General features: G+C 37.7%; 1 protein-coding gene across 2 annotated transcripts in view; it reads left to right on the plus strand.

The window, feature by feature from the left end:
- Positions 1 to 17,058, plus strand: part of LOC311179184 (lipase member K-like) — a gene marked incomplete at both ends in the record, with an annotated part of 28,194 nt that extends 11,136 nt beyond the window's left edge. For both annotated transcript variants that reach the window (XM_084246197.1, XM_084246198.1), the window contains 4 exons: positions 2,014 to 2,160; positions 3,971 to 4,042; positions 10,861 to 10,932; positions 16,825 to 17,058. In XM_084246197.1, coding sequence (XP_084102323.1) covers positions 2,014 to 2,160; positions 3,971 to 4,042; positions 10,861 to 10,932; positions 16,825 to 17,058 — 525 coding nt within the window. The remainder of the gene's footprint in view (positions 1 to 2,013; positions 2,161 to 3,970; positions 4,043 to 10,860; positions 10,933 to 16,824) is intronic.
- Positions 17,059 to 23,246: the final 6,188 nt, after the last annotated feature.

Here is a 23,246-nt window from a genome sequence, read left to right on the forward strand (position 1 = left end):
TTCATTAGCTTAATATGTGTTTCAGCATCATACCTGGGCTCTAGCATGTACTCAATAAACATTATATTGTACCATCAACTGATTTTACTTTAGAATCAAAACCATGGCCCTTGGCATTTCTTATCTTCTGTTTACCAATTACTCATCCTTTCCTTCCTTCCCTTCCTTTTGCTCCATTCTCTGTGTTTACTACTCCTATTATTAAACTGTCATGTGCACAATTACACAGGAAGAGTCACCATTTGGTAAGTAGATTAAATAATCATTTGGTATTGTCCAAGTGTCCCAGTGATTATGACAAATGAAGAAGAAGGGAGACAAATTAGATAATGTCTGCAGGGGCTAATTATTGCTCTCTGGACTTAAAGAAGTATGACTTAAACTAGTTTAATATATCATAATCTCTGCAGTTTCTCTGCCTCTCTTCTCCTCTTCTATTTTCCTGCCTTCCTCCCTATACCATAAAGGGATAGTGAAGTTATGGTTTATCATATTTTCCTTTACTGATTCATGGAAAATCAAATATTCCATTAAAAGAATAATATATTTTTAAACTCAGACCTCAATAAATAACACACAGTAGGACTTTACTAGATTTAGTTTGCCAAGGATAATATAAGATATTGTAGTACATTAGTATAATAAAAAAAAATAAGTTGGGGCCTCCCTGGTGGCACAAGGGGTTAAGCACCGCACTATGAAGCTATCCGCAGCCTCTGCAGCACAAGTTTGATCAGAATTCAATCCCCGGCTGGCCAGGGAGCAACCCACATGGTGCAGCAGACCTCTCCTGACTCGCCGGCTGCTCCCCTCAGCAGTATATTTCGGTTAATCTGCCTGTTCTGTTCCCCACTCTGTCTCTGGTGAATCCTCTCACCCCCCATCCCACCCCCCGCATTGCTGACCTGTACCCCAGCTCCTGTATGCATAAATAAATAAATATTAAAAAATAAGTGATAGTTATTTTTGTTTTTCAGTTCTAATTGCTAGTTAATAAAGAATTCCAGGAGAAAAATATGCCAACTTTTATAAGTACAGTAAACCTAAATATTTTAATAATTAAAAAAAAATTTTTCAGCCTCCCTGGTGGCCTAGGGGTTAAGTCTCAGTGCTATCACTGCCGTGCCCTGAGTTCGATCCGCAGTCAGGGATCTATAAACCACATTTGGCACAGCAGACCTCTCTTGTCTTACCTACTGCTCCCCTCAGCAGTGTATTTCAGTAAATTCTCCTTTTTTCTGCTCCTCGCTCTGTCTCTGGTGAATCTTCTAACCCCCCCAAACCTCTGGTCTGCATCCCAGTTCTTCTATGCAAAAAAAAGCCCAAACATTTTTTAACTTCATATCTAATTTATTGTCCTCTGATTATAAAAGAAGTTATTGTGAAACAAAAGCAGCATTTTACAGGGATTAGATACTAATTTATGCCATAATTTAAAGGGATTCCTAAAGTTCAAAAGGTAAGTTTAAATCACAACATTACCAGAAATTGAAGCATTTGCCTGTAGAAAGAGTTTATTAAAAGATTCTGGAATGAATGACTCCTTAAGTCTATATCAGTCAATCGTTACAGTAAGAGTCGTTGACTTTACAATTTTTAATTGGTTCTAGAACAGTATAGGAGCCTTTTAAACATGACCTATTATCTTTATAACAGTCCTTCCTAATCAACACTACTTTTCCATTTTATGGTTGAAAAATTCAACATAATAGAAATTAAGTGTTTCCCTAAGGTGTAAGAGATAGAATCCAGAATGACTCCTAAGTCTTACCAGTTTCCTCTGGGAATTGGTTTTTCAGGGGGCATTCCTAAAAACAATCCAAATAAAGAATCCTGGGAACTGCATCAAGAGGTGAGCTGGGAGAGCTACAAAGATGAAATGTAACAGGAGTCTTGGTTTCACTGAGAACTACTGCTGAGCAGATATGACCTCCTGTTCAGTCTTTGAATTATCTCTTGATTCTTGACATCCCCATATATGAAATTTGATGATGTCTTAAATTGATATTGCAGGGGTTATTTGGTGACAAGATGTTCAGGCCTCATACATTTTTTGAACAATTCTTTGCTACCAACTTCTGCAACAAGAAGCTATTTCATCGCATGTGCAGCAATTTCCTATTTAATGTGGGTGGATATGATGCAAACAACTTAAACATGGTAGGTATAAGTAGTTAGATGAGGGAAAACTATTGCTTGTTACAAAGGGATGAGGAGAATTCATTCTAGATTACACAGAAGCCACATTTCAAGGTCTTCTTTTGACTTCTTTTGACTCCTGGAATATGATAAACATGTTGATGGTCTCCAGTCAGAGTAGAGTTCACCTCCTCTATTAGGAAGAGTTGAGAAGGTTTTGTGGATGAACATTCTCACCAACTCTTGCTGTTGGCTAAATTGCCACACTGAAAAAAAAATATTTCATTTAGATTAATAAACCTATGGTTTTAAAATTTGTCTTGCTGTACCTGAGCCCGATCTCAATCCCACTAGAATAGAATTTCAGGGAGTGAGTCCACTCATGTATTTTTTGTTTTGTTTTTACCAGTTTTCCATTTTGATGGCTAATTTGTAAATAGTCATTTTGTAAACCACTTATTTCTTTAATCCAAAGGTATAAAAGGATGGTTCTTCTATGACAGCTACAGATTTCCTGTTCAAGGGGAACTGAGTGTTGGAGTACTTGTTGAGTCCTTTCCAACTTAACCGAGGTCCTTTCCTTTCTAAGCTACCACTACTGATTTGAAGGGTGAAAAGGACAAAGACAAAAAGCTACTGTTCGCTACTCCCCAGCTGGAGAGTAGATACATTTGATATGCTACAAATCTGAGATGGTCTCCATATAGCTCTGAGACTTCTGCCCAGAACCTCCACTCCCTGTCAGTGGAAAACACTGATGAACAGTCTCCTTGCTTTTCAGCAAGATTTATAAAAATATAAAGCATGCCTTAGCTAATGCCTTTTCACATTCTTTTTTCACTTTATCAGTTTACTAAGGAAACTATGTTTGCTTATCACTTATATAGAAACATAGCATGCCAATAAAGGCATACCACAAAAGCAGAGCTAAGTAAAAAGATCTTTAAACAACAAAAAGAGATTTCTGAAGCACCCTCTTGTCATGACCTAAGAGTTGGGTAAATACAAACCTCATAAAATGACACCTTTGACCAGTCAGTGGGGAAACTCATGGTACATCTATACAGTCAGATTGCCTTTTTCCTTTGTTGAGGACAATGGAGTATTATGGTGCCTGAAAAGAGGCTTAATTTAGTGGCGCATAACCAGGCATGCATAAATAGCATTGTTGGAAATTTGAAAAAATATTCATGTCCAGCACTCACTCTATAGATCTTCATATTGATTCATAGGTAGTTGAATTTCTTTAAAGCATGCTTCTGATGCTCACTTCATGGAACAATCATTCTTGTGTATATATTTTTTGAAAAACAAAATACAGTTGAAAATATGAAAGCGTCAAGTTTTTACTTACAGAAAAAATCTGAATATTAATGGAGGTTGAAATATTAGATGGATGGATGATATCCCATAGGCTTTCAAAGAACCTGGTAGAATATTTACCACATTAAGTTAGAAAACAGAAGGAAACAGATCTGTTCTCCATGTCTTATGATCAACAGTTTCTCGGACTGTCTTTAGGAAATTCACACAGAGTGAAGGAGAGGTCATTGGGACTTCTATCCCTTGATCTGCTATGCTCTTGGTAAGACTGCAAAGAAAAATTGCTTTACATCTGTCTTTGACCAGGGGCTTTATGAAGACAATAGCCAGGGAAGAAGAATAGAGCTATGAAGGGGAAGGTTCTTAAAGATGGTTTCTTTGGCTGGTAGGTCTTCAGAGGGTATGGTATGTGCTTATTCCTTAAAAAAAAAAATCAGATTTACTTCTGGTGTGATGATGTGATTATCTGATTTGCCTCCAGATGAAAAATAATCTTTTTACTTTGCAGAGTCGCTTGGATGTTTATTGGGCACACAGCTCTGCAGGGACATCTGTACAGAATATGCTGCACTGGGCCCAGGTATATGCCTCCTTATGTCACACACACACCCCTCTCCGTAGGATCCCGATGTGCACCGCCAGAGAGTTCACTGCAGGGTTTCTCAGGCACTTATTACTGTCAGGTTGATGTTTCTGGAATTGCCACTAACTCATTTTGATTTCCTTTATTTCCTCTATTCATTATATATTCAGTGTCTGGGGTTTGGACCTGGTTCCCAAATAATCTGACTAAAATCTGGTCCTTAGATGACTCCAAACTGCCTGTTCTAGGAAAAACTTGTATTTCCTCTTTTGAGAAATCAATAATTCGAACTAAACTTTACATAATATAATAAAGGTTATTTCAATTAACAAATAAGGCATTTCAGATTGGAAAAGGTATATTATTCCAAAAAAAGTTGAATGCCAAGGGTGATTAAAATATGGAAAAGGTATATTACTCAAAAAAAGTTGAACAGAGTAGTCAGGATAGATAATACAGGAAAACAAAAGATTATAAGAGATTTCTAGAAACAACCATATGCCAATAAATTTGATAACCTTGTAGAAACGAATAAATTTCTAAGTCAACATAATCAACCAAGACTAGCCCAGAAAGAAACATGAACTGAACAAACCAATCACAGACATGGAAATTGAAACATACTAAAACATATGAATTTTACCAAATTTTTAAAGAACTGATACCCACCAACTCAAATTGTTTTTAAAAATACAAGGAGAAGGGATCCTCCCTAATACATTTTAGGACACCAACATTATCTTAATGCTGAAACCAAATAGATAACACACAAAAAAGAAAACTACAGAACTTGGTGAATATTGAAACATTGATATAAAAAATTTCAACAAAATACTAGCAAATCAAATTTAACAGTATATCAGAAGGATTATACACCATGATTAAATGGGATTCATTGCAGGAATGCAATAATTTTTAATATATGTAAATCAATCAATGTTATATACCTATGCCAACAAAAGTAAAGATAAAAATTATAATAATTATCATGATTGTCAACATCAATAGATGCAGAGAATATATTTGATAAGATTCAATATCCATTTATGATAAAAACTCTAAACAAGATGGGCACAGAAGGAACTTGCCTCAATATTACAGTATATATAATATAATCTACTGCAATATAATAATATATCACATATGTAAATATAATACTGCAGTGTTTTTTTTAAAAAATTTATTTCTTTATACAAGAACTGGGGTACAGTCCAGAGGTGCAGGAGGGTGAGAGGATTTACCAGAGACAGAGCAGGGAGCAGAACAAGAAGATGGACCAAAAACACTGCTGAGGGGAGCAGTGGGTGAGATAGGAGAGGTCTGCCGTGCTATGTGGGTATTTCCCTGGCCAGCTGGGAATCAAACCTGCACTGCAAAGGCTGCAGACAACTTCACAGCATTGCGCTCAACCTGCTGTGCCACCAGGGAGGCCCATAATACTGCAGTATTTTTATATCTCTCTCTATATATATAATAAAGGCCATATATCACAAACCAGTAGCCAATATAATACTCAATAGTGAAAAACTGAAGGTTTTCCCCATAAGATCTGGCACAAGACAAGGATGCCCATTGTCACAACTTCTGTTTAACTTAGCACTACTGATTTTAACAAGAGCTATCAGGCAAACACAGGAAATAAAAGGAATATAAGTAGGAAAAGAAGTGAAATTATCACTATTCACAGATGATATGATATTATATCTGGAAGATCCTAAAAACTCCATCAGATGTTATTAGCAACAATAAATATAAAAAAGTGATATACTACAAAATCAACGTACAAAATCTATACCTTTTTTAGATACTAACAGTGAACAAAAGCAAAAGAAGTCAAGAAAATAACTGTATTTATAATTGCTTGAAAAAGAATTAAATAACTTGGAATCAACCTAACATAGGAAGTAAAAGATCTATACAATGAGAAGTACAAGACGTTATTAAAGGACTTAGATGGGAGATGATATACAAATTTAACACAATCCCCATCAAAATCCCAGGAGTGTTTTTCAAAGAAATTGAACAAAAATTATTGAAATTTATGTGGAACCAAAAAAGGCCTTCAATCGCAAAAACAATCTGAAGAAAACAGAAACAGAGGTATTGTGTTACCTGTCTTCAAACTTAACTATAAAACAATAATGTTAAAAACAATATGGTGGGCCTCCCCGGTGGCACAGTGGGTTGAATGCAGCACTGTGAAGCTGTCTGCAGCCTCTGTAGCACAGGTTCAATTCCTGACTGGGCAGGGAGATACCCATACGGCGTGGCAGACCTCTCCTGTCTCACCTGCTGCTCCCCTCAGCAGTACTTTCGGTCCATTCTGGCTGTTCTGCTCCCTGCTCTGTCTCTGTTGAATCCTCTCACCCTGCCATGCCTCTGGCTTGTTTACCAGCTCTTGTATTAATAAACAGATCTTTAAAAAAAAAAAAGGCAGTATGGTATGGGCACAAAAATAGATACATGAACAAAACTGAAATCCAGCACCTAATCTATGATAAAACATCCTGGACCATGAAATGTTTGGAAAGACAGACTCTTTAGTAAATGGTGCTGGGAAAATTAGAAAGTCACATATAAAACATTGAAGTTGGATTACTTGCTAACACCATACACAAAAGTAAATAGCAAATGGTTCAAAGATTTAGATATAAAACCTGCAACAATAAAATACATAGAAGAAAACATTGATGATACATATCAAGATATCAACAATAAAGATATTTCGGGTGACTCAACCTTTATGTCAATAGAATTAAAAGCAAAAATTAACAGCAGGAATTACCTCTAGTTTAAAAGTTTCTGTACAGTGAATGAAAATATAAGATTATTAAGTAGACACCTACAGAATGGGGAAAATATTTATATACTATATAACTTATAAGGGATAAATAGATAAAATAGAAAAAAAGCTCATACAATTCAACAAATAACCCAATTAACAAATTTGCAACATATATGAAGTTAATTCATCTAAAAGACTATCATTTGAAAAAATGTTCAACAACACTCTGATAACAGAGATGCAGATTAAAAACTACAATGAGATACCATCACACACCCATGAGAACAGCACATACCAAAAAGACCCCCAAAACAAGTGCTGCATAGGAGGCAGAGAAAAAGGAACCCTGTCACACTGTTGTTGGGAATGTGCATTGATAAAACATTTAGGGAAAGTTATCTGGGTTTACCTTAAAAAATTAAAAATGGAAATTCCATATGCCTCAGCAACCCCACTCAGGCATATACTCACAGAATATGACACCATCAACCATAGGTTCATGAAACCAAAAACTCACATTCCACAACATGCACAGCAGCCTTGTTTACAATAGATAGAACATGGAAGCAGCCTAGATCTCCTTCAACATATGATTGGATCAAGAAGATCCATGGAAGGGCCTACCTGGTGGTGCAAGGGGTTAAGACGCAACCTATGAAGCTATCTGTTGCACGAGTTCCATCTCCAGCCAGGGAGCTACCCACATGATGCAGCAGACCTCTCCTCTTTCTCCTGCTGCTCCCCTCAGCAGTGTATTTCAGTCAGTCTGCCTGTTCTGTTCCTCACTCTGTCTCTGGTGAATCTTCTCACCCCCTCATACCTCTGTCCAGTACCCCAGTTCTTGTATGCATAAATAAATAGATCTTTTAAAAAAGAAGAAGATTCATGGAATATTAGCAACAAGAAAGGATGAAATGCAGCCATTTTCAAAAAGGTGGAGGGAATTTGAGAGAATTATGTGGATTAAAATAAGTCAGAGCAATAAAATCAATATTGGACCATTCCTAAATATTGGACAGGCAATTTAACAAAGTAAAACAACTTTGACAAGGTAAAATCTTTCAAAAATTGATGAACATCAACAAGCATACTGAGGGCTCTGGGATTAAGAGGGAGGGGGAGGGATAGGGACAGGGGACACAAGGGATTATGGTGGGGAAAAACTTAAAGTAAAAAAGTATTTTTTTAAAAAAGAACTTAAAAAATCCTTTAAAAAACAGATGAATAGAAACCACATGAAGAAAATTAAAAAGTCATAAAAGATGATTTGAATGACTGGAGATAAATTTCATATTCCTGAATGAAAAGACTGTATATTATAGACTATTTTCCCCAAATTATTGTATTGGGAATAAAGCATCCTTAAGCTATGTTAGCAATTTGTAGAAAATCTTAAGATTTAAAAAATTGGAGTTTCATTGTGCAGGTAAGTGAGGGTTAAATGAAAAATCTCACAAATGCACAGGGTTTAAGAAACACTGGATGGGTCAATCCAAAAGACAGATAAATTATTATGCCCCAAAGCAAGATGTTCATCTGCCCTAAAGGAGCCAGTACTTAATACAGTGTTTAGTTAGCACATTAAAGAAAAAAATGTTATAGGTAACTCACCTCAGACAGCTTGAAACACTAGTTAAGGATTTCTGAAATTCTTTGACAAGCTCCACACCCAGGAGATGCAGCTTCAGTTTCCTAGAGGAAGAAAACGTTTGGGACACAGTGACTCCTACTGGGGAGGAGACAGATAGACTCACAGAGGAACATAACCTTCCACATAATGCAACTTCATGTTCACATCCCATGTGTACTTACCTTGCTATTCATAAATGCAATTGCTCTCAGTTCACTGAATTCTCATAATAATCTTTCAGTGACAAGGTAAAATCTTAGCTCCATTCCTAGCTCCGTTCTGCAAACATGAGGGTCAATCCTTTATACTGCTCATAAATGGCTCCTTTTAAGGAGAACTCTTCAGTTTTGACAGAAATCCTCTTCAGAATGAGAGAGGGTGAGAGAGGAGATAAAATATTTATTCCTAAATTACATAGATCTTATTTAATCTTTGCTTCCCTGTGAGAAGAATGTTATTGTCATTCCTGGTTTCTAGATGAGAAAACAAGAGAAATCTCTTGCCCTGAATCATGAATTCAAAGTGCATGAGCAGGCCTCCCTGGTGACCCAGGGTTTAAATCTCTGCGCTATCAAGCTATTGCCAGCAATCTCAGTATCAGTTCAGTCCCCACCAGGGAGCTAACCCACATGGTGCAGCAGATCTCTCCTGTCTTGCCTGCGTATTTCAGTCAATCTGTCTGTTCTGCTCTCCCCTCTGACTTTCACCCCCAACCCCCACCTCCGGCCTAGACCCCAGTTCTTGTATGTATAAATAAATAAGTAAAAATAAAAATAAAAAACAAAACCAAAATGCATTAACCTAGATTCAGACCAGGTCTACTTGATGCTTGAATCCAAATTCCTGACCAGCATACTATATTGCTTCCTCTTATGGAAAAGTCTACTGAATTTCAGTAGCACTGGACTACTGACTCTGTCCAGATAAATCATGTTGGAATTAATTGAAACTAAAAATCAGGATTAAACTAATGAAAGTGAAAAATATCTGAGAATCAAACCCCTATAGTAGTTGGAGAATAATAAAGTGCTTGAGGTAAATGTGAAAATCATTTGCTTCAATTCAACGTGGTGGCAAAGAGCAAGAAAATAAACACCAAGGTGTATGAATGGTTCTATTCTAATACCTAAAAGTCTAAAAATTAAAATGCAAAAATGGTCGTGGTGTCTCTGCCCCTCAGCCTTTGGCTTGTTACACATCACAGTGGACTGTTTGGTCCCGCAGGCATGTATTGCACCTCAGCAGAAAGCCTGAGGCCTCTGAGAGTAGACTTTTAATAATAACAAAAATGTTTAAGACTAGGAACGACAGTTTAATATTCTTAACCATTTGAAAAGGAGAATAAGTATAGAGTTACTTGATAATAACAACAGCAATTTTTTAATATGGGTAGTATGTAGCTGGTGTCTTTTTTTATTTATTTTTATTTTTATTTTTTTCCTAAGCTTTATTTATTTATTTATTTATTTATTTATACAAGCACTGGGTACAGTCAGAAGCGTGGGAGGGTGAGAGAATTCACCAGAGCCAGAGTGGAGAACAGAACAGGCAGACTGACGAAATACACTGCTGAGGGGAGCAGCGGGCCCGGCAGGAGAGGTCTGCATGCCCTGTGGGACCCGCACTGGCGGCTGCGGATGGAACCAGCGCTGCCCAGGCTGTGGGCAGCTTCTCAGCCCAGCGCTCAACTGCTGCACCACCAGGGGAAGCCCCTGGTGTCTTTTTTTTTAAGATTTATTTATTTACGCGTACAAGAGCTGGGGTACAGGCCAGGGGTGGGGGTGGGGTAAGAGGATTCACCAGAGACAGAGGGGACCAGAATAGGAGATGACTGAAATACACTGCTGAGGGGAGCAGCAGGCAAGACAGGAGAGGTCTGCTGGGCCATGTGGATAGCTCCCTGGACTGGGATTGAACTTGTGTTGCAATGGCTGCTGATAGCTTCGTAGTGCTGCAACTTTACCCCTTGCACCACCAGGGAGGCCCAGCTGGTGTCTTTGAAAGAAAAAAGGAATTACCAAAATTTCTGAAGTAAAGATAATCAAGAATCATTCAATTCAGTGCCCTTTAAGAAATTTCTACATGCAGCACTCTGACAATAGAAACATTGTAGATTGAGGATTTTCACTGGAAAATCAAAGGAAAATATAAAAATATATATAATACATAGTATTACAGGGAAAATATAAAAATAAAAAAGGAAATATAAAGTCAGTTCCCTGAAATAGTATCAAATTTTATCATTTTATTATCTGGCTGATTAATTTTTATTGAATTTTAACTGCTGTGCTATGCAATGGGACATAATGTCAATTCTCTGTATTTCTAGTTTGCTGTCTTTAAATGTGCACTGTTTTCTTTTATGATTTTAATGTGTTTATTATTTTTATTTTATTATAGGCTGTTAATTCTGGTCGGTTCCAAGCTTTTGACTGGGGGAACCCTGATCAGAACATGAAGCACTTCCACCAGGTACTATAATAATCAGCAGCAGCATATTACAAATGAACTGATAAAAATATTCACTAGTATTCATCAGATGCTACTCAGTGAGTTCTTAACATTTGCCATAGCATTGTTTCTAGTCCTCACAATGTACTTGCAAGGAAAATATTTTATCCACATTTTTCAAGAGGCTCAGAGAAGTTAGAAAAATTGTCAAAATTATTTAACTAGTAAAGAGCCGCACCTTGGTGCTAGGCGTGGTGTGGTAACATATATCCAAAGAGGTATGATTATGTATCTCTGAATCATATACAGTGCTGTAAACCAACGTTACCTCAATAACAACAAATAAAATTTAAAAAGAACCACAATGTTACCCATGGGCTCCTGGATCTAAAGTCCATTCTTCTTCTATTACACTTATTCTTTCTCAAAAAATGGAAACTCTTAGCAGTTGACTAAGACCATATTTTAAAGAGACAAAGACATACTATCTTTATTACAAGGCATATTCATTTCATGACCTCTTATCCATCTCTCACAAAATGAACTAACACTGCCCTAATAGTTCTTTGAGATGTCATTTACTACTCATTTAAAAGAACAACAACAGGGGCCTCCCTGGTGGCCTGGGGGTTAAGTCTCAGCATTATCTCACTAACTACTGAGGCCTAAATTCAATCCCAGGCCAGGGACCTAACCCACATGGTACTGCAGACCTTTCCTGTCTAGCCCACTGCTCCCCTCAGCTGTCTATTTCAGTCAATCTGCCTGTTCTGCTCCCCACTCTGTCTCTGGTGAATCCTCTCACCCTCCCCCACATCTCTGGCCTACACCACAATTCTATGAAGAAATAAATCTTTACAAAAAGAACAACAACATATTGATCATCAAAGACACATCAGACAGAAATATCACCTTTAGGTAGAAGCGGTGCTATTGCCAGGTAATGGTGTCTCAAGATATTTCTTGACATTATCTATAAAGAGCTTTGGAGCAGATAGTAAAGGCAGCTATGTGTTGTTGATCTAAGTATAGAAAGAAATTCAGTAACAATTTTGGCTTCTTGCTGATGGACAGAGCTCAATTTAATCAAATAGTCATCAAAAGTACATGGATTTTTCAAATCAGAGATGTGGAAATCTAGAAATTAAAAAAATGTATTCAGTGCTACCATAATAACTGTAAAATGAAAATACAAAAATTCAAACTGTGAAAAAAATCTGATTTTTTCTCCTAACCTGTTACAATTTTATGTGTACGAGTGTCATTCCTATACACAGAGACACATACACTATGTCAAAATACTATTTACTCTTATAATTAATCAAGTCCTGCCTTGCCAAGAGTATGAAGCTATTTTAGGAAAGGTTTTTTACTGAAAAACTCAGATACATGCTTAGCTGAGAATAGAGCCACAGTATAAATTTTATCAAGATGCTTGCAGATTCTATCAAAATACGTAGTATGTCAAGTTTAGTTATGAATCTTTTATTTTTATTTTTATTTTTTTAAGTTTTATTTATTTATGCATAAAGGAGCTGGGGCACAGGCCAGAGGTGTGGGGGGTGAGAGGATTCACCAGAGACAGAATGGGGAGCAGAACAGGCAGATTGACTGAAATACACTGCTGAGGGGAGCAGCGGGCGAGACAGGCGAGGTCTGCTGAGCCATGTGGGTTTCTCTCTGGCAGGCCGGGGATCGAACTCGTGCTGCAGAGACTGCGGATTGCTTCCGCTTAACCCCTTGTCCACAAGGGAGGCCCCAGTTATGAATCTTTTACTTGGGACTTTGGGGGGAAAGAGGAAAACCCAAAACAGGTTAAACAATAAGAATGCTTAAAAAACAATGAATTTAGTCCCAAGTATAAGTAATAATACCGTAAATAAGACAGGGAAAATTACCAATGTAATCACCAATCCTTTATTACTAAGAAAAAAAAAATTCTTAGACAAAATTCACCCTATCACTTGGGTTCTTTTCTTGATATTTATTTTTGCGTTGTGTTTACTAGGCTTGCCCATTTATTCTTAGCAGGGTACTAAATCACTGCAGTAAGGCATTCTTCTTTCAGACTCCTCAGATCCACTTTGTGTCTTAAAGTTTACTAATATTTGGTGCTACCTCTGTGCTGTGTTGCTGTTCTATTATTTATCTCTCTCCATCTTTGCACTAAATATTCGTGTTCTCTATTATTGCCATATTGCGGTTTACAGGAAATAAATAATTTGGTATTATGTATTTGGTCTTTATCCACAATTCCTGGCTCAGGACTCCCCAAATCCTTTGGAATTTCCCAAGTATTAAGAGTGATAAATGTGTCTCTTGTTATGTTAATGTGAACACTTTAGTGGAAGCACCTAAGAATGGGGTTGGTTGACAGGACAATAGACTATAATTAGAAGGTTGCAGCTTCCAGTCCCACTCCCTGAGTCCTTGCCAGACAGTGGCAGCAATTATCTTGATTTCTGTTTTGATTTTGCTTCCTTTTTCCCAGTCCTATGTTATCTATTTCTTGCTGTTCCCTGCCAAAATGTGCCTTTGACATGTCCCAAGCTTTAGAGTCTCAATGGTTCCGCTTCAGGCCAACCCTGCCTGATTAGGCATTTGCCCATGAAGGGATGGATAATTTTCGTAGAATCTATTATTTGGAATAGCTTTGCTCTCTCATTTTCTTTGCAATTCTATTAAAGTTCTTTCACACCAAGGGCCTCCCCGGTGGCGCAGGCGATTGAGCGCAGTGCTGTGAAGCTGTCTGCGGCCTCTGCAGCACCGGTTCAATCCCAGCTGGCCTATAAGGGTCCCACATTGCTTGGCAGACCTCTCCTGTCTCTCCCACTGCTCCCCTTAGCAGTGTGTTTCAGTCAGTCTGCCTGTTCTGTTCCCCACTCTGTCTCTGGTGAATCCTCTCACCTACCACGCCTCTGGCCTGTACCCCGGTTCTTGTATAAATAAATAAATAAAAATCTTAAAAAAAAAAAAAAAGTTCTTTCACACCAAGAATATTCTTTCTTTGCATTTGTGCACATAAATAGATGGGTCTCTTTAGAGCATACAACCCTTAATTGTTTGGGTCTGTGGGTATCCCTCACTCACACACTAACAATTTGGGAGACATTTCCAGAATCTGGGCCTACCTGTAGAGGACATGGAAACTGTGTCTTTTTCCCATATTTTACCCTATGTGTATCTTCCCTCTGGCTGTTCCTAAGTTTTATCCTTTGTAATTAAGTGGTGATCTTAGTGAGCAGATGGGTTTCCTGACTTCTGTGTGCCATTGTGACAAATTAATCAACCTCTTATGCAGTTGACCTGGGAATCTGATTTCTCCAACTCTGTCAGAAGCAGAGCTAATCATTTAGGTTTGCAACTGTCACCTGAGATCTGAGGAGGAGGTCATGGGAAACTCCATTGTAGTCAATTGATGGTAACCTGGGTTTGAGGCTGGCTTTTGAAGTGGATGGTTGTCTTAAAAGAGTGAAACTTGGGCCTCCCTGGTGGCTCAAGTGGTTAAGTATCAGCACTGTGAAAATATCCTCAGCCACTGCAGAATGAGTTCGATGCCCAGCAGGCCAGGGAGCTGACCCCATGGCACAGCAGATCTCTCCTGTCTCATCTCCTGCTCCCCTTAACAGTGTGAAATACACTGCTCTGCTCAATTCACCTGTTTTCTGCTCACCACTCTGTCTCTGGTGAATCCTCTCACCCCTCCCAACTCTGGCCTGCACCCCAGCTTTTGTATGCATAAATAAAAAAAAAAGTGAATGCTTTACTTGTGGAAACTGATGCTGTGCCTAAGTAGATAGAGTCAGAATTGAGTTGAGTTCTTAGATACCCAGTTGGTGGCTGAGAATTGCTTGCTTGTGTGGGGAAGCCTGTTCACATACTCATTGTAATTGTGGTATAGGACACCAATTCAATTATTCTGAGAATACTAGAGTTAGGAATAGCATACCTCTTCCTTCTTCTTTTATCAGTTGCACTTTGTATTTGGGACCCTGCATGAAGCTTTCCTAAGTTCATCTTACCTTTTGCATTGCCTTCTCAAAACAACACATTCTTATTTACTGCTTGCTTCCCAGCTCAGATCCAGGCCACTAAGTGTTAAAGTGCAATACTCAAAATACTTTGTAATGCAAAGGCTTGAGCACCAAATCATCAAGTGACAGTAACATTCAGGATGGCTGAACCTGTGTGCTCTGCCTGAATATCGTCCTGCTAAGAGAACTTGAGATACACCATCACCAAGTCAGAGGTCTCCCCCTAGGATCTCCCTCATGGTACAAAGGGTTAAGACTCAGCACTATGAAGCTCTTCTGCAACTACTGCAGCACGAGTTCGATCCCTGGCCAGGGAGGTTAGCCACATGGGACAGCAGATCTCTCCTGTCTTGCCTGCTGCTCCCCTCAGCAGTGTATTTCAGTAGATCTGCCTGTTCTGCTCCCCACTTTGTCTCTGGTGAATCTTCTCAACCCCTGTAACTCCAGCCTGCACCCCTGTTTTTGTATGCATAAATAAAATCTTTTTTTAAAAAAGAAACCTCCCCCTGGTCAAAGTTACCATGTCCCAAAAATCTATGTTTTTGTCCATGGTACATTTTCTTCTAGACTTACTGCCAAAATTAACCATGGTGTATTAATCTCTTCAGGTTGGCAAAAAATACATAACATAAAAAGAGTGACTTCCTGATTTGCAGAGAGCTGCCTTCTCACCCTGTATTCACATGGCCTTTCCTATGTGTGTGAGTGTGGAGAGAGTTTGCTCTCTAACACATCTCATAAAACCACTAATTCTGATGGATTGGGGCCCAACCCTTATGACTTCATTAAACCTCAATTACCTCTTAAAAAAACCTTGTCTCCAAATATAGTCACATTGGGAGTTAAAGCTTCATCACCTGAATTTTGGGGGAAACGTAACTTGGTCCATAGTATATGGTAGTAGTTAGGACTCCTCAGTTGCAAGTAGCAGAAAACAGGTCTAGTTTAGAATCATAGTGCTTTACTGTTACGGGAAGTGTAGTGTAGCAGTAAACTCAGCATAGCCTGAACTTAAAAGCTGTCATCAGGCCTCTTACATTCTCCCCAACCCTTTCAATTCTAAAGAGCCATTCTAGGCTCTTTCCAAGACAGTACTGAGATGCACCTAGTTTGTAAAACTAGGTGCACCTAGTTTGTAAAACTCTTTTAATGAACATACAATATTTTCTCAATAGTTTTACCAAAAACTTCCAGAACTTAGGTCCTCTATAGTCATGTGTTCGTTTTTCATACCATCACTATGGCCAGAAAAATGGACACTAACTGTCCACAGTGTGGGTCTAGTATCACTAGATAACTCTGAAGCCAGGGGGTTGGAATTTGTTAAATCAGTGCAAGAAAGGTTGTGTTAGCACCACAGCTACTCTATTTCTCTATAGCAGACTGGCTCATTTTTCACATCATATTTCAAATATCTGTTTTCATGCATTGATCTCAATGGTCCTTGAAGAGTCTGCTCTAGTATCAACAATTCCCTGAGTCTGAATTTCTGTATATAGAGTGGGAGTATTTATATTTATGTATCCAATATTTTGTTTGAAAAGGACATACTCATAGACCAAGCGCTAATATAATACCTCATAAAAGAAGAACCAGAAGAAAGAAAACAAGCCCCCTTCCACCTCTTTCATCAGGATCCTTTTCTATTTTCCCAAAGAGCAAGTCAGGAATATAATGGCTTTCTTTTAAAATTCACAATTTACATTATCACACAAAAGTGTTTTCAAGTATTTTTCTTTAACATACTAATGTTCATATGTCATTAAGTATATCTTAATTAAATACTTTAAGCAAGTTTTGGAAAACTTGATTAACAACTGATTATTAATATTCCTTCTATAATGTGGTGACAATAATTTTTTTCTTTCTTTTTACTTAGCTTACACCACCCATATACAACATCACTAAGATGGAAGTTCCAATAGCAGTATGGAGTGGGCAACAGGACCCAATTGCTGATCCCAAGGACATTGAGAATTTACTCCCTAAGATTTCCAGGCTTATTTATTACAAGTTGATTCCACACTACAATCATTTGGATTTTTACCTTGGAATGGATGCACCCTGGGAAATTTATCAAGACCTAATTAGATTAATGGAGGAATATTTGTAAATGTAAATACACTTTCCAATCTCTAAGCAAGCAGATTTTCTTAACATTAAGGTGGTATACCTAAGTTAAGGTGACCCCTCAGATGATTCTCACATCCCAGGGTCCCATTGAGTATGGGAGGGGCCTGAGACTTTTTCTTCTAGCTAACAGAACTGAAAAAGGTGATGGGGTATCATGCACTTGGTTGGATCATGTTTATGGCAAAGATGATGGGATGCCACTCTCTGATTACGTCTTATTATGTAAGAATCCATCAAGCAGATGTAAGACATTCTCCTTGTCCTGATGGAGTGAACAGCTATGTTAAGGAAGCTCATATAGCAAGCAATTTTTAAGTGACCTCTAGCCATATAACTAGCAAAAAAAAAAAAAAAAAAACAGGACTGTCAATCAGAACAGATACCAAGAAATGAATTCTGCCTAAAATCTGAATGAATTTGGAAGCCTAATCATCTCAGGAACCTTCCAGTTGAGAAAGCATCCTGGACAACATATGGAATGCAGATTGGTGAAACCCTGAGCAGAGGACTTGGCTATACCATGCCCGGACTATTGACCCATAGAAACAGTGAGATAATAAATATGTATTAAGTGACTAAGCATGTGATAATTTATTATCAGCAATAGCAAACTACTACTGATATTAATAATAATAGAAGCTATTAATAATAGAAGCTATTATTATTATTATGTCACTTGGGTTAAAAGTTTGAGAGCGCCTGTTTCTTATCTTCCTTTGTCTTATTTCCCTTGGCCTTTGGAACTTCCTTGAATATTTCTTATTTTGAGGATCTGCTAATGATTGATTTAATCAGTGTGTATCTGAAAATCATTATTTACCTTCATTTCTTCATTTCATATATCCTTTTATTGTAGTAAAAAACTTAACATGAAATCTACCCTGTCCATTGATTTTTAAGTGTATATTGCAGTATTGTTAATTATAGGCACAATGTTGTTCAGATCTCTAGAACTTACTCATTTTGCATAACTGGAAAGTTGTAACTATTGAAAGACAACTCATTTCTCCCTCCCACAAGTGAATGGCAACCACCATTCTACTCTATGCTTTTATGAATTTGACTGTTTTAGATATCTCATATTAGTGAAATTATGCAATATTTGTCCTATGATTGTCCTTCAGGTTCATCTACGTTGTATGGGAGGGGTTGCTTTGTTTTTAAGGCTGATTAATATTCCATTGTATGTGTCCATTCCTTTTCCTTTCATCCATTAGTGGATATTTGCAGTGCTTCCATATCTTGGTTATTATTTGTAAAGCTGCAATAAATATGGGAGCACAAATAGCCAAGAATTTGAAATAACCTAAGTGCCAATGGACAGATGGCTGAATAAAGAAGATATGGTATATATACAATATATACACACACAGTGGGATACTACTCAGTTATTAAAAAATAAAATAAAAGATGAAATCCTGCCATTTTTCAACAACATGGATGGATATAGAGGTTTAATGAAATAAGTCAGACAAAGACAAATACCATATGATTTTCACTCATATGTGGGGCATAAATAGAACAAATGAATAATGTATGTAAAACAAAAATAAGCTTTCAGACTCTAAGACCAAATTAGTGGCTACGAGAAGTGAATGGGGCAGGGGGAAAAGGTTGGAAAATCAGGTAAAAGGGGTCAATTATATGGTGAGGGATAGAACTGGATTTTTAGTGATCAACATAAGTGTAATAAACATAGAGATATTGACTTATAATGATGTACACTGAAACGTACTTTATAATGAGTTACTTTAATAAGAAATTATTCAAACATAGGACTGCAGATATCCCTGTAATAAACTGTTTTCAATTTCTTCATATAGATACTTCCTTTTCTTCTTACAGATACCCAGAATGGCTGCATCAGATGGTAATTTCAGTTTTCTGAGGAGTCACATACTGTTTTTCAGTGAATTTTTCATTGCCGAGTGCTAAATTTTGCTTTATTCCTTTAAAAAGGGCTAGAGAATCTGGGGTAGTCAGTTAATTCAGTCGCAGTTATATTTGATTGCTTTAAAGCTTGTTTTTCATCTCTTTAAGGACAGGTCTAGAATCATCTACCTGCTAAAGAAGCTTTGCCTTACTACTAAGGCATATTGGTTTTTTTTTTTTTGAGGCTAATCTGGGGTTGCCCTGTGTTTTCAGAAAGCTGTGGAATTCAAATTCTTATGTACACACTAAGAATTGTTCAACCTACATTTTTCTGAAAATGTTCTTTCTTTGGAAGTGATGCTCACTCTTACATAATTTTACACTTTGCATGGGCAGATGATTATCAAGCCAAAGACTCCAGGGCCTGCCTCCCCTATTTCTGGAGTTATTCTCAGCATTACTCCTCTTCATCTCTAATTCTTTTTTTTTTAAGATTGATTTATTCATGTAAACAAGAACTGGGGTACAGGCCAGAGGAGGGTGAGAGGATTCACGAGAGACAGAATGGGGAACAAAATAGGTGGATTGACTGAAATACACTGCTGAGGGGAGCAGAGGGAGGAGAGGTCTGCTGTGCCATGTGGGTTAGCTCCTCCTGGGATTGAACTCATGCTGCAGTAGCTGTGGGTAGATTCATGGGCTCCATCTTAACCCTTTGTGGCACCAGGGAGGTCCTCTTCATCTGGTATTCTAACCAACAAATTTTATTGTCCTCAATCTGCTTGAATTATAATCTCTGTATTCTTAAATTGGCCAAACCATTGTTCTTTCTTTGGGTTCTCCTACCTTTGCTGCGATACAGAAATGTATGGTAGGCAAAAAATTAAAATGTTCACAGAGCTCACTTCATTTATTTTCCTTCTCTCAGTGACCACAGTCTGACTGAACTGCTTCACTTCCAGTGCTTGAAAATTGTTTATTACTTTTCAAGTTTCTAACATTTTATGATACAGTGATAATTCCAGACCCTCATGGCCAGAAGCAAAAGTCAAGATTCTTTTTAAAAATTATATTATTCCACTAATACATCTCCAATGTAACCTGACACAGAAAATAACTGTAAAATAAAAACACTAATATGGAAAGTTTTAAGTACCTCTCTGGTCCATGCAAATTTGTCTCTTTTATTTACTCTGTCAGTATATTGCACAACTGTGATGTAATTCAACTCTCTGATTTTAAATATGAATACTAACAGTCACAATGAGTTTAAATGCCCTGCCCATGGTACATGAGTTTCTGAGTAAAATAAGATTAGAACCTTATTTCCAGATTGCCGATCCAATGTAGTATTTCTACATTCTAAATTTCTGCATTCTAAATTTTTCTCTGCAAAACTCTTACTGCTTCCTCCCTAATGTCTTTAATGCCAAGTTTTCCCACTGATCTCTTTTCTCCATGTGTTTCTTCTTCAAAGGATGTGTTCACCATGAAATATCACCGTGACAAACTTGCAGAACTTACATTCTGTTTTATATTTTATTCCATCAAATGCTAACTCCTATCTTTCAGTTTTCCCATAATCTGCTTCCCTTGGTTTTTTAATTTACATTTGCCTCTGTTTCCTAACCAGATACACATCTTTCATGCAGGCAAGATTTGCATTGTCTCTTTTCATGCTTCTTTCTCATTCTCACAAGCAGAATATGCCCACACTATTTGCCTTAAACTGAATGGAGTTAATTAATACTAAGTCACAACTTGCATTTGTTAATCAAGTACGGTTTTCTTGTCTTTATTCATACCTCTTTAAATTCTCACTTTTAATTTATTTTCTTTATTTTCTTGCTTTATTGTTTAATTTTAATATAATGCTCAAACACATAAATAGTAATATATTTTTGAACTTGCAGCTAAAGAAAGACTGCTTAACTATAGGATAAGGTCCAATCTTTTCAAAAGACCACTGTTCTGAATTCACATGAACCAAAAAAGTCCTAAAACCACAGGGCACATTCCATAAGGATAAGTTACTTAGACCAGACAACACAGCAAAGAATTCCCTAGAGGAAAATTTGTCACTGCTTTCCCACCTAAACTAAAAGATTCAGCTGCAGCTGGAAACCTCCTTCCAGGAGAGGCATCTGTTCCATATTGAAATTGCTCCATTTTGAGAGATAAGGACTACAGATAAAGGGCAAAGAAAAGTCCTAGGTAGTCAATGGAACCATGGCCAGGGATGTACATAGTAGCTTGGGAGCCATGGCTGCTTTCCATGTGAATACTTAAAAGTTTCTTGTTACTTGATTTACTATAAGGAAAAATGGAGCAGTTTATAGAAAAATGCTATTTCCTTTGTAAGATTCATAAATTGAACATCCTGGTCCTTTAAGAAACTGATCTTTGGATTAGTGGACATTTCTGTACCACTTCCTTACTCTCAGCCTCAATGTCCTCATTTGTAAAATGATGAACTCACTGACACCATTTCAAAAGGTTAAAGCGCAATAAAAATAGGCTATACTTGTAAGAGATGAGTCTGCTGTCTCCTCATTCCCCACATGCTTGCATGAAACTTGAGATAACTTATATGGTACATTTTCCTTGTTACTAGTATGGACTGGGTAATTAGAATGACCTGAAAAATGTTCAACTGTCTACTCATCAGGAATGAAATCAGGTTTAAAATGTAGAACAATATAATTTCTCCCTTCTTCCCTTCCTTCCTTCCTTTGCCTGTTACAATCTTATAAACTTCCTTTGATAATTTGAAGAAAAATAATATTTTTTCTTTCCCAATAGGTAAAGGTCACAGATAGTAAAGTGAAAAGTAACTTCTGTGTTCTGCAAGTTATTGCAAATTAACAACTTATTTGTCATGTGATAAGGAAGGGTGGGAATTAATGGTAAAAAAAAAATGAATCCAAATAAAGATGGGAAATTAATTCACGTCTCAATACTTAGTTACAATAGTAATGAGGTTCCGGCTTGAACTAATTCTTAAAAATATCATTCTACATAGAAAGAGAACAGATGATGGCCACACACAACTTACAGGTGGGGTTCCAAGTCAAATAGTGGAGAACAATCCCCTCTTCCTCATCACGAAATAAGGAACCCTACTCCCAATCCCAAAATTGAACACAGTCTTACTCAGCCTTTATGTTGAGTTGCTAGGCCTTTAAGTACTATCAGCCACCAGCTTTCACTATTTCCATGTAAATTCATCAAAATTCCATTGGTGTAATAATTGTGGAAAAACTTTCTGCAAAAGCTGTTAATACCATAATAGATGAATTGGGCAAATTCAGCTAACCTGTCAGTTCCATTTTTTGGTTTACCGTCTCAATATAAGTTTTCTCTGCTCATAAAACACACCCATAAACAAACAAAAAAGACAAAATCTAAGTTCTTAGTTTTCACAGTGCCCCCAAACTCTGCATGGATTGGTAGTCTTCATGAAGCTTCACGTGGGAGCAGAGCACTTTCTGGTCTGGGTAGAGTTTTCCACAGATGCTGCGGGAGCTGCCCTCATCGTCCTGTGTGAGTCCAAGGCATGGCTGCTGAGCAGTGTGTGGACGCGAAAGATTTACCGGAACTTGCATTCGAAGTGCTTCTCCCCTGAGCGCTGTCCACACTGTGTGCAGTATGATGCCCAAGACGGTGAAATTCTCTGTACAAAACTCAGTGGTAGGGTTGGTCTTCAGAGCGGACTGTCATGTTTGTTTAGGCAGGAAGATTGAGAGAAGCATTGGTGCGCTTGTGAGGCCAGTGCTTCTTGTGCGAGTGCAGAATATGGACTGGAGTTCCCCAGCTTCTCAAACGATTATTTGCAGAGAGCAGAGGGAAATTTCCCTTGTCCACACAGGAGGTGGTGGCACTTGAGAGGCCAGTGTAATATTTGTGGGTAAATACTTTTCCCTATCTTTCATTTTACTCTACTTTCTGCAGACTTCAGAGATCCCAGACACCTACTTTTCCTGCTCTGTGAGCTGAAGGCTCAGGGAATGTCCAAAACTTTTAATAGCAATCTCTGTTCCACGCAAGGAGCTCTTGGTTCTGGTAGATCGTTTTGCATAAAATATCTGCTTTGATAGTTCTCTACAACTAGGTTCTACTCCCTGGAAAAGAACACAGTTGACAAAGGACATCCCGTTGCCCAGATCTCCTTTTCCATCTATAAAGTGGCTCAAATGATCTACCTTCTGCTAGATGTGAAAGTCCTTATCCAGAGTTTGAGGAAGAGAATCAGACCAACATGTCTGTGGGAGCAAGGAGGCAGGAAATCGCGTGGTG

The sequence above is a fragment of the Talpa europaea genome, assembly GCF_964194135.1.
Source record: "Talpa europaea genome assembly, chromosome: 10".
NCBI lineage: Eukaryota > Metazoa > Chordata > Mammalia > Eulipotyphla > Talpidae > Talpa > Talpa europaea.